Here is a 12837-nt window from a genome sequence, read left to right on the forward strand (position 1 = left end):
TCGGTATGCGTGTGCGCGCGCGTATACATGTGCGTCTGTTTTGCGTGATGTGCAGCAACTAGTGCTTGAGCTTCTTGTAAAAAAAAAAAAAAAAAATACGAACTTACACTTATATACGTCTATCTATGTATATGCCTTTACATGTAAATACGTATTGTGTATCGCTAAATGACCAACTCATGTAGCATTACGCGACACATAAAACTCGCACAATAATCTCGCGTCCCCCCCCCCCCCCAATTGAAGAATCTCCCCTGAACCGATGAGTGTATCAATGAAACTGTAAAAATCGCACGACCCTTTCGAGTCGATGATATACCTAACTAAGCGTACCGATTGCAAAACGTCATATAGCGACGTTCAGAGACCGGCGAATCCATATCTCGTCTGGAAACTTGTTTTCGCGCGTGTCCCCTTTTTCCTAACTTTTAAGCGATGTGGCGAAATCGAGCTACGAATCGATCGCTGGTTGTCTCGAGATATAACATGTAAATTTTATATGCCTTGTGTTATATCGATACACTGCAATTGGAACAAACTTACGAGCGCTCTTTATTATTGCCATATTGATACCTTGTATTGTACATACTCTATACATCGTATATTGTTACTCTTTGCAAGAGCTATTGCCAGTGCTTATTATATTGCATTTTTTCGCTTCTCTCTCGCTAATCTAATATCTAGATTCGTTCGCTATATTTAGCGCAGAGCTATGTAGGTTTATCAGCGATCGATTTAGCCGTAGAACGATATCTTAGTCACGTCTCATGGTCGAGGATTTATTGTTGTTTATGAAATTTTTTTCTCACTAATCCTACAGATATTAATGATTTCACTGTGCGAATCAATTATATCTTACATATAATAAATTTGTTATTTTGCATATTCTGTGAGTAGTTTTCTTTTCAAATAATTTCTCTCATTTGATGTGTCAGTATACAGTGAAATCCTTGATGTCAATCCTAATAGTAATTTTGTAACAACGTGACATTTCTACCATTTCTAAGAAATTTTAACGTGTTTTTTACTGTACCAACAGATTTTCGTTCGAGCACAATTCGATTACGATCCACTGGAGGACGAACTGATACCTTGCGCGCAGGCTGGAATCGCCTTTAAGACCGGTGACATTCTGCAAATCATCAGCAAGGATGACCATCATTGGTGGCAAGCGCGAAAGGATAACGCGGCTGGTTCCGCGGGTCTTATCCCTTCGCCCGAACTTCAAGAATGGCGCATCGCCTGCATGTCTATGGAGAAGAACAAACAAGAACAAGGTAATGCAATTTGGCTATTTGTTCGTCTGTTTATATGTAAAATTGTTCGTTCGTAGAACACAAATAGCGTATCCGATATCAGATACTGCAGTAATGAAAAATGAAAGAACGATACTTGCGTGCCTTCTTGTCGAGATTCTTTTCCACTGTTCGATGAGGATGTGAACCAGTCTTCTTTTATTTTTGTTGTTAAATTGTTATTCTGCGTGAAAGTGGTGAAGCCATCTAAAAATTTTCTTTAAAAAATGTACATTTAATATAATGGAGCAATTATGGAAAATATTATTCCCTAAAGTATATATTTTTCACAATTTGGAATAATTAAACGTAAGAATATAACACTTTCTAACTTTATTGTAAAAGTTTTAAGGATGATTCTAAAGTATTTTTGAAAAGAAAAAACTTCTCTGGAATTGTAGGAACGTTAAAAGCTTAAGGTAACGATAATTTCGGTTGAAAACTCGAATAGGATGAGTGCGGTAATCACAGGTTCCAGCAGATCGCAGAATTTCTTTCGAATTCAGATCAGAAAATCAGAATTTTGCCGATTGAGAAAATCGTTATTACTATGTTCTTTCACCGCCGTTCCATCACTCCATTATCATCCTATCACATCTATTAATTCCAGTCAATTCCAACTGATTTTCACCGCTGCCAAAAAAACGAATGTGCTGATGAAACACAATGTCGTCTGTGTGTTGTTCGATGTGTACAGGTTTTCGATGGAGCATGTGGTATCGTTGTTATCAATCAATTATATCATAAATGAGATCGTGCGTATCAATAGCATATCATTCGCTGACTACGGATTAATTAGAGATAATTGCCGTTTTGTCACGCTGTAACACCTTGAATGAAAACAAAATGGAGATTGACATCTGTAATTTTATTAGTTGAGATTCCATACTTCCTTTTCTTATGATTCTTAATAGGGAAAAAAAATCTAAAGAAATTATTTCAACTTTTTATATTTTAAAAGAAGTGTCGCCAAAATTGCGCATTTTAACAGTTCTCTCTAAATTATATAATAATTGTCAATTGTCATTCTAGAATGAATAGAATCAATAATTAATACATTTGTGATGTTTGATATGTAAACTATATAAATATTGAATGAGAGAAAGAGAGAGGAGAGAGAAATCACTTTAATCAATTCAATACATTTCTAAAACTGCAGCTATATATTCGCATTTAGTGCTAAATGTATAATTATGATTTTAATCAAAATTGAATATAATATAATATATTCTCATGTTAATATATTCTCATATTAAACAAATTAAACATATAATCAAATAAATACATTTAGCAGTAAATGTTTAATTCTAAGCTTTAATTAATTACGCTTAGAGAAATCGAATCTTATTTTAAATATTGTATTTTAAATCAGTTTCAATTTATTCTCTATATGGTGTGTAAATATGTATCGATTTCGAATCTCGAAGCTAGGTACGAATGTTTTTAAGACCATTTTATTTGACTAAACGCGTCTATCATTTCCAGATGCTGGAGAAATAAAGAAAAAACTAACCATTACTTTGAATATTTACTATTTGAATCGTGAAATTTTGTTATCGTCTTTGTAGTAATTGTGAAATTTTGTTATCGTCTTTGTAGTAATCGTGAAGCATTTTAAAAAAGAGATGTTACTAGATATAAAAAGCTGGAAAAAGCAATTGATAGTTAATGTTATATATAAGATAATTTATCATCCTGAATTTCACATTTTTTATAACTTATCTTTACAATATATGTATACTTAATAGAAGAGGTAATATTTTTTCAAAATAAAGGTTAATATTTAAAATAAAAAATATATTAAAAAATCATAAAGTGAAAGAGAGAGAACAGTAAATAAGAAAGAATAATAGGTAAATAAATAATTCTTCAACTTCAAAGTATAATGTTAAAAATTGGATTAGAGGAATTGCAATTCTGAAGCTACCGTGCAAACAAAGAGCTGAATACTTTAAGAACACGTATATAGCAAGAAAAAGTTTAGATTGTCATGTATATATCTCTAAATATCTCTATATGTGCCTGCTGACACAAGTGGGTGGCATGAGAGACGGATTAGGAATAGGTAAACGGAGAAACTAGCGCTACAGGAATAATTAGCTGCAGTGATATATTTGTTGTTGTGTGTTATGCGCGGCTAGATGCTGAAGGAGAAGGTGGATGTTCTTCTCACACCGAAGGCTGCGACGGTTCGACAGGTACGTCTCTGCCTTCAGGTAGACACGTGTAGAGTCACGTAGAGGACCATTTTTATACGCATGAAATATAAACTGGATCTATGCTTCTACACACATGAATACAAAGGGAAGATCGAAAATGTACGGCTGAAAATCTCTTTTGATGGTTATATAAAAGAATAATAGTCTTGCTTTTAATAACTCATTTTATATCATGAAATTTATCACACTCATAGTTTCATAATGTAAAATGTGCGTAAAATATCTCTTTATAACATTTAATGAAATAAAATATTGACAAGGAATTTCATAAGATATTTGAGTTCTTTAATTTATAATTTTTATTTAACTTTGAAATTAGCAATAAATTAGTGTTATTGTTTTACTAACATCATCTGGACAAGAAATTTTGAAAGCTATACATCATATATTATATTGCTATTTCATATCAACAATGTATCATGCTTATTACACAGCGAATCAATATCTGTGCAATACATGCAATAAGCTAATCTCTAATCATCATTACAATTGTTTACTAAAAAAAATATATAGATCTGTAATATTTTTTATCTCTTATAATTCAGTGCTTCTTTAATAAATTATATTGTATTAATTTTAAAAACATTATTAATTTTATTCATTGCGTATAAATTAAAAAACTGTATTATTAAATTACACAATTACAGAAAGCAAAAAAATAGCTTTTGAAAGCTTTTTTATATTCCAGATCTGTACAAATAATTTTATAACATCACATATCAAACATTATGAGCATAAATAAAATAAATATAAGCATTATGTTAATAATAATTTATTAATATAGATAGCTATGCCATTCTGTGATATAAATTATATAGATGCTTTTACATAGCGTGCTTTAATGCATGCATTTGCTGCAAAACATTTTACGCACTTAATATGCTTATCGCGCACGATTTCATTCATAAACATACGTGCCAGCACGATTATAATCGGAACTTGTGATAGATCATTAATCGATTGTTCTAGATGTTAGCAAATAATGACACGCATTGTCAGCGAAATATCTTGCCAAAAATTTCGAATATAAAATTTTTTCCCTGTGAGTAACTATCTCGTAATCTTTTATATTCGAGAGAGATGAAAGTTCTCTTTGATGTTTTATGTACATTGAATATATTTTTAACTCTCGCTGTTAAACTCTCTCAACTATCCAAATATTTTGGCAAGATATCGCAGTTTACCCTGCACAGTCGTGCTATATCATCCGCAGCTATAATACGTTGTAGTTTCGCACACAACGAATCTTCCTAGTATATTCAGTAGCTCTCAACAATCACGGAAAATAACATTCATGATACAATTCATCATAGCTCCGATTATAATACCTATCTAAGGTTTCACGCATCAGTTACATCACGGACCTTACGTTGTCATCTTGTGACCTGCTGGAACACCCCTCTCAATAGGACTCCCAAGTGCCTTTGGGCATGGCTTCTTTCGAACTGGCTGACTGAGAATGAATTCTTTTTATCAATAGACAAGATTTTGCTTGACCCAGGAATCGATATTCGCAGAGTAGTTCGTTATTTCGTGTCGGCGTGATTCGTTGATTTCCGAAATGTTTCAAAGGATTGCTATCACATTAGTGCACATGTCGATACGTGCTATGTTCTTAACAGGATAACACATCATATTATATAGGCGAAGTAATTATTAGGAGAAGTGATCAGGAGATATTTTAGCGACGTGAACGACCTTTTGTGCAACTGATTTTTGCGAAAAATGATACTTTTCATATTGTCTTCTCTCGTCGTGAGATAAATTGCATTATTAATGTTTTATTGGTCAGGAAACTTCTGTAATAGATATTTACAACATGTATCGTAAAGAAATAACTGTCGTTTCATTCATTAATTTCTGGTACAATTGAATTTGTTTGTCTCCCTATGTGACGACCACAGTATTGTCATCGTTCTTTAAAATTAATTTATCGGTCGTTCATCGACACTATAAAGGCACGGGATTTATTAGTACGGATAATGGATTCTGTAACATGACACTTGCACAGTAATTTGCAAGTTTACACCAGGCAGACACTTTCGAGCAGAGATAGCCTCGTTTCCAGTTTCGCCGTCAACTATATTAACGATCCTTTCTACTTACAGTAAATTGCTCAATATTCGGCCGGAAAAAGAAGCAATACAAAGATAAATATCTTGCAAAACACAACGCCGTTTTCGACCAGCTGGATCTGGTGACCTACGAAGAGGTCGTGAAGCTTCCTTGTAAGTCTCATTTATTTTTTTACATATAGATGATTAATTAATATGACATAGATGTGCAATATCTATTTCTCTCTACATAGCCAAGGATGTTTATTTTTTATATTGTCCCGATGATCTTTTTATTAAAGTATGATTTTTTTTTAACATATATTTTATAAGTTTTATCACTCCAAATTTAATCTAATCTCATATGAATGTTATAGCGTACATAAAACATATGTTAATTAAAATTGTGTTATTTCTTTCTTTATAGATCCTGCCTTCCAACGGAAAACTTTAGTATTATTGGGAGCACATGGCGTCGGTCGACGACATATAAAGAATACGATTATTTCCAAGCATCCCGATAAATACGCCTATCCTATTCCACGTAAATATCTCAAATTTTTTATAAAGTTTTAAACTTATTTTCCCATAATTAAAAAAAAATGTGGAATTAAATAATTGCGTATAGATACATATATTTATCGGAATATTTATAAAACATGTTTTTTATACAGATACAACGAGGCCTCCACGAAGCGACGAAGAAAATGGTCGTAATTATTATTTCGTATCGCACGATGAGATGATGGCAGACATAGCCGCTAATGAATATCTCGAATACGGTAAATTATATAAATTTTTTTCTATTTGAAATTTTTTGAAAATAGTAACTATTAATCATCAACAATGAAAAATAAATATAATGATAGATCGATCTTCGATCGAAACATTAAAAACAGTACACGTTAAATACATAGAAAATAAAATTATGTAAGCAATGTGATTTAAAATATTTGTTTTATATTAACAGGTACACACGAAGACGCTATGTATGGAACTAAGCTCGAAACTATTCGTAAAATTCACGAAGAAGGCAGAATGGCCATATTGGATGTTGAACCGCAAGCACTGAAAGTTTTACGAACTGCTGAATTTGCACCTTACGTCGTCTTCATAGCTGCACCTGCATTTGCAAATGTTACGGACGTAAGTATGAAAATAATTTTACAAATTTATAAAGTAAACGTATATTGCAGATCTTTTTTTTATATGTCTTCGAAAAATGTAATTTGGGCACCAGTATATGAATTGCACCGCGTATTTTATTGAACTAGAACACAGCGCGCGCCATTCCTTGATTTTATATATAAAAAAGAATGAAATGTTTATATAAAGTTTGTTTAAACTTGATTAATATTTTTTGTCAGAAATCAGCTGATTAAAGCGCTAATTTGCTATTAAATTTTAAAATATTTAAAATAATTTTAAAATAAAAATATGTTATAAAAATTAAAATTATAATGTTACAAATAATATGTTATAATACCTTAAACTCGAATAATATTTTTTGACAGAAATCAGCTGATAACTGTCAAAAGATATTAATTGAGTTTAAAGTACTGTAACATTTTATTTAAAACTACTACTATTATTTTATAATTTTTATTACATACTATTATTTTAAAATTTAATTAACAAATTAACGTTTTAATCAGCTGATTTCTGTGAAAAAATATTAATAAAATGTTAATTTGCTAATTAAATTTCAAAGTAATAATATGTTATAAAATGTAAAATAATAATATGTTGTAAATAATATGTTGTAATACTTTATCCTCCATTAATATTTTTTGACAGAATTCAGCTGATAACTGTCAAAAATATTAACCGAGTTTAACGTAGCTAATTTCTATCAAAAAATATTTATAAATCTTTTTATAATAAAATCGTAATTAATCTCGATGTAGTAATTATCTTGATTATCAAAAGATTCTTGTAGAAAATTCTATTTTTTTGTTCGTACCTTTTGTTTTAGATTTATATACTGAATTTTTATGCATTTCATAATTAATTATTATATATATTTTTTTATGCATTGATTGCAATGCATTCATAAAAATATGTGAATTAATTATACAATTTATACAAAATCCATTATTTGAACCTTTAACAGAGAACAAAAAAATAGAATTTTCTACAAGAATCATTCGATCAAAATATCTGCGCTTCCATTAGATTCGTGCGTCTGTACACATCCACCACGCTACATGTCTCGTGCGAGACTGACCGCAAGACTCTGAGCAGCGGTATCGCCAAGCGCAGCCCATACGTCCGCCACGCTGCGCGTCTCGCGCGCGACTGATTCTCGAGATTCGAGATATTGCGATTGCGAGACTGATCGTCAGTCTCGCGCGGGACGCGCAGCGTGGCGGACGTATGGGCTGCGCTTGGCGATACCGCTGCTCAGAGTCTTGCGGTCAGTTGTGCGCGAGACGTGCAGCGTGATGGCTGTGTATAGACGCACGAATCTAATTTAACAGCGCGAATCTAATAAAAGCGCAGATATTATGATCGAAAGATTCTTGTAGAAAATTATATTTATTTAATTCTTTGTTAAAGATTTAAATAATGAATTGTTATGCATTGCTTAATTATGTCACATATTTTTATGCATGCATTGCAATCAACGCATAAAAAATATATTAATTAATTATGCAATGCATAAAAAGTTTAGTATATAAATCTTTAACAGAAAGTGTAAACAAAAAAAGTAGAATTTTCTACGAAAATCTTTTGATAATCGAGATAATCACAACATCGAGACTAATTACGATTTTTTGACAAAAAGATTAAGATTTTTTGATAGAAATTAGCTATTCTAAACTCGGTTAATATTTTTGACGGTTATCAGCTGATTTCTATATCATTTTTTTTAACATAAAATCGAGGAATCGCGCTTGTGTTGTTCTAGTCTTTAAAAAAAAAAAAAACAAGTTAAGTTGATTCTCGCAAGTATTGTTGCCTTTTTTTTGCGAGGTTGATTAGCTGCCTCGATTTGCGTTGTGCTCTATATTCATAACATCGAAATGCTGTCATTGCAAAGATTAGCAGTTTGACAAAATAAAATAAAATAAAATAATAATACGTTTTAAATAATATGTTTTAATACTTTAAATTGTTATAATAATGTGAATTAATATTTTTGACAGTTATCAGCTGATTTTTTATCAAAAAATATTAATCGTGGATGCAATATAAACACATACATATATGTGACGAATGCGAAAAATCCAATAAAAAGAAACAAATGATATTTTTAAATTGATAAAAAACTGCATATATTTTTTTATTCTTTGTACTACTATTATACTTTTGACAATTTATTAAGAAATTATTTGTAATTTAATTTATCAATAATAATATCTTCAATAATCACGGAAATATATATACATATAGTAGACAGTATAAATGCTTTTTCAATCAGAGATTCTCGGCATGTATAAAAAGAATGGATAACATTTTTGTAAAAAATTTCATCACAAGATTTTGTATCTTGAAAATTTCAATCAACTTCAACGAAACATACCATTATGATTCTTCTAATCAGCATCATTTGTGTTTTCAGTTTGACGGTAGTCTGGAACGACTGGCGAAGGAATCGGACATGCTGAAGCAGGCGTACGGGCACTTCTTCGACCTGACCATCGTGAACAACGATCTCGACGAAACGATCGCTCAGCTAGAGGCCGCAATCGAGCGCGTGCACACGACACCCCAATGGGTCCCCGTTTCTTGGGTCTACTGACAGCGGTCTTCGCCGATTCGTCACATCGCCACCATGGACTGCAACGGCTCGTCGAGAATGAAGCAGTGATCGCCGGCACCATAACGGCCATCGGCTCACGATCCAGCCTCTCGTCGCGAAGATCTGACGGCGACGTCGACAGCTGCCGGCAGGAACCGACAGAAAGCAGCCGCGGGCTCTTATGTCGGACCAATCGGATATAAACCGGAAAAACGTACTCGACGCCGATCGGCTCGACGGTGAAACGATCGACTGGAGTGCGTGACTATATGATGGCCGTGTGTTCATGAAGTTCTTTCCATCTCGCTGCAAATATAATTGTTACCAGTCGCGGGACACAAGGGGAAATTAAATAACGACGTGTCGAAGTCGTCCTGACGTCGTCGATGAGCGTTGTCGCCGCATCCCACCATCGAGACGTCGGATCTTCCAGAAATTGTGGAACGCACCATCATCGCAGCACGGCGAAACCAGTGACGACAATTACGTCACAATGCGTCTAAAATAAATTTAAAAAAACGGACGCCTTCTCGCGGACCACCAACTTCTCCTGCACACTTCCTTCTCCTTTTGTTCCTCTCTTCCTTCTCTCTCTTTCGAAAAACTTCGAAAATAAAGAGATAAACACAAAAAACCGATTAGCTGGAACTCCTCTTGAACGAGACTACTATGTACGAATGCATGTCTTTCTCTCTATACAGTCTGTCGCATTCCTGGCACAGTTTCAGCGAAGTCTAACATGAATTTCTCACGATTTACAACCATCCTAGAGGCAGTCGTTTACGACGCGTGTCATGTGCAGTGAATACGGTAACATGCGACAACAAGCACCAAAGAATATATCCCGTTTACGGAAAAACCAAACGAAAAACAAACAATAGCCGTTCCATGCTTCACACGGATGTCAACCGAACGGCTGCACCTTCTCGTATCCTACCCTGCGAAAATCTATCAGTCGACTTTCCATAAACTGTAATTGCCTCCTTCTATTGTACTTTATTATAACTATTTAAACGAAAAAAGCTAGAGATCGTGCGGCACGGCAGTGCCCGTAAATAAATATATATATATATATATATATATATATATATATATATACACGCATATAGGAAAAAGACGAGGGTCCTATCGTAATAATCGAAACCCGTCTGACTGTTCAATCGAAAAGAGGGAGGGTAAAACAAAAAAAAAACACAGAACATGAACTCTCTGGTGTGCTGCCGGCCGTCCGTTATTTAACTGTAACTTTTAAGCAGTAGAGAACTTCGCCGGTTTCGTCTTAGTACTTCTACTAATATCTAACGAGTGTTCATCTCTTGTCGCGGGAATCTTACTGCGACAAATCTATACGCGTATGCTACACGAGCGCTTTTTACGTTCACAGTGCCGTCTTTTCTATATCTTTCCTTATATATATATTGTGTATCTTCTTTTTTATTTTTTTTTTCTGCCTCTATATTCCTAATCGCTCACCGAGCTTCTTTCCACGTACTTTCGATAAAAATCGGGACCGCCGTTGGAGCGGGACGGCTCGCTCGCTCCCTCGCTTGACCGTGCACTCGCCCACGCCATTTGTCGTTATATTGTTCATGAAACATATTATCAAAAGCTCAAATATATTCACTGATGCACCACCGAGAGATTGCGACGTTCTTATACTCTGTACGGGAAAAGCTTGGAACCGAACATCTCGGACGAATGCACGGACGGCGGATATCGATCCGGCAGCGAGAATTCTACGCTCTCATTCGAAAGAACTTGTATATGCGATTATTAAGTTGACACATGAAACACACACACATACACACACTTACGTATATACACATGGGCACATATGTCAAAATTACAATGCCACTCTGTTCGCATTACTTACTACACCCTCGTACAAAAGCGCATAAGATCGAATGACGAAGTAACAAAACAAAAAAATCGCGGATTATTATAGGATATTTATAAAACGTAAATTTCAAATAAATAGGTAGTCTATACCAGCTATATGAAATAATAATGGAGGAGAGAGACAGTTCGCGCAGAAGAAGATACACATGCACACTGTACACACAAGTTTATTATACGCCACATATATATATACACACACACACACATACACACGCACATCTATCCATTCAACACAATCACACTCATATACACGCACACACACACGCACATAAAGAAATGCAGTCGCATGCGCGTGAGTGCAGATTTACAAGATACAGATTTAACGACTAGATAATTAATTTACAAGTGATTAAAGAAAAAAAAAAGATTAAATGTATGAATAATTAATACTAAAAAAATTATTAAGAGACTAATAGGTGATTTGCATATGCATATGCCCGTAGAACGAAGGAGTGAATGCGTGTATACATGCAGGCGCGGTGTGATAATTAATATTGATAACAACCTCGAAGCTCATTAATTGTGGATCTCGCGCTTTCGTCAATCAGCCTCTCATCCCTCGGTCGTCGCAATGATCTCGAAACATACGTACATAAGGCGAAACTTAACTAAGCGCGCATCTTACTCACCCCCCGGGGGTGCGTTCTTCCTATTCTGTACGCCGAGCGTCCACGACAAGACGAGTTTTCGTCGTGTAGCACACACAAAGGCACACACTTGATTATTATATATTTCAGAAACGCAAACGACGGGGAGGTCAGAGTATCGCGCTCGCGAGGATCGGACAGAGAGCCGATTTTCACAGAGCCAAATATGAATTTGTAAGTGAGTAATATAGGATACTTGCGAGAGAAATAAAAACAAAAAAAAAAAGGGTTGCCCGCCTGGGGTGTGATAGCGTAACGTATGCGTAAAATGTTGTGAAAGCGTGAGAAAAATGAGTCACAAGTGATTTTGTAATATTTCTTATAAGTTGTAGCTGCCATATCCAGTAATTAAGTACTAGGTGCGTTGAGTGATAATCTGACGACGACTGTTATGCTAATGATAATGATGATGATGATGATGTTGATGATGATAACGGTGATCGTGATGACCGATCACGTGCTGTCAGTTGCACGTGTGTGTCAGTTAAATTTGGGTGAGTTGTGCTAAGATGTTGAGAAAGACGACGGGTCTAAAGAAAACAATAACAAGTTCATTACAATTATGTAATTATAAATAAGAGGAGAAGAGACGAAGAGTATTATAACACGTTGTTAATTGAATTAATAAAATTAGCCCAAAGTAATGATGGTGTTTGATTTGAAGGTAATTTACGTTTATGTCTTTTGCATTAATTTTTTATTTTTTATTTTTTTTTACATTGTCTATATTTTTTTTTAAATGACGTCTATGTTTCCGTTTTAACGGATGTCTTCTGTTGCCGTAGCCTCTATTGGCTGATATCGACGCCGGGATAAGCATATCTTCCGAGCTGTCGGTCTTATTGCACTGTGTTTGGTCCATAGGAAACATGTATTCCAAATCGATGTCATATCTAAAAAGATAAAAATTTATTTCTGATAATCTCATAAAATAACAAGTATGCTGCAATTTAATTTAAATAATTCGTCTTATTTCTG

At 34.1% G+C, this 12837-nt stretch overlaps 2 protein-coding genes across 15 annotated transcripts in view; one reads left to right on the forward strand and one right to left on the reverse strand.

Annotated features, from left to right (window-relative positions):
- Positions 1–12503, forward strand: part of Cask (peripheral plasma membrane protein CASK) — a 182443-nt gene extending 169940 nt beyond the window's left edge. For 11 of the 14 annotated variants that reach the window (XM_083033330.1, XM_083033329.1, XM_083033320.1 and 8 more), the window contains 7 exons: positions 1040–1277; positions 3437–3493; positions 5623–5742; positions 5996–6112; positions 6243–6350; positions 6539–6714; positions 9134–12503. In XM_083033330.1, coding sequence (XP_082889456.1) covers positions 1040–1277; positions 3437–3493; positions 5623–5742; positions 5996–6112; positions 6243–6350; positions 6539–6714; positions 9134–9313 — 996 coding nt within the window. In that variant the 3' untranslated portion in view covers positions 9314–12503. The remainder of the gene's footprint in view (positions 1–1039; positions 1278–3436; positions 3494–5622; positions 5743–5995; positions 6113–6242; positions 6351–6538; positions 6715–9133) is intronic. The other 3 variants (XM_083033323.1, XM_083033324.1, XM_083033327.1) reach the window with 1 other exon arrangement.
- A 24-nt stretch (positions 12504–12527) lies between these two features.
- Positions 12528–12837, reverse strand: part of Karl (lipocalin/cytosolic fatty acid-binding protein Karl) — an 81358-nt gene continuing 81048 nt past the window's right edge. The window contains exon 4 of the mRNA XM_083033341.1: positions 12528–12752. Within this exon, the coding sequence (XP_082889467.1) occupies positions 12557–12752 (196 nt within the window). The 3' untranslated portion in view covers positions 12528–12556. The remainder of the gene's footprint in view (positions 12753–12837) is intronic.

This window comes from Prenolepis imparis, unplaced genomic scaffold (genome assembly GCF_030444845.1).
Source record: "Prenolepis imparis isolate NDT839.2.m4 unplaced genomic scaffold, iyPreImpa1.0 SCAF_3, whole genome shotgun sequence".
In the NCBI taxonomy this organism is placed as follows: domain Eukaryota; kingdom Metazoa; phylum Arthropoda; class Insecta; order Hymenoptera; family Formicidae; genus Prenolepis; species Prenolepis imparis.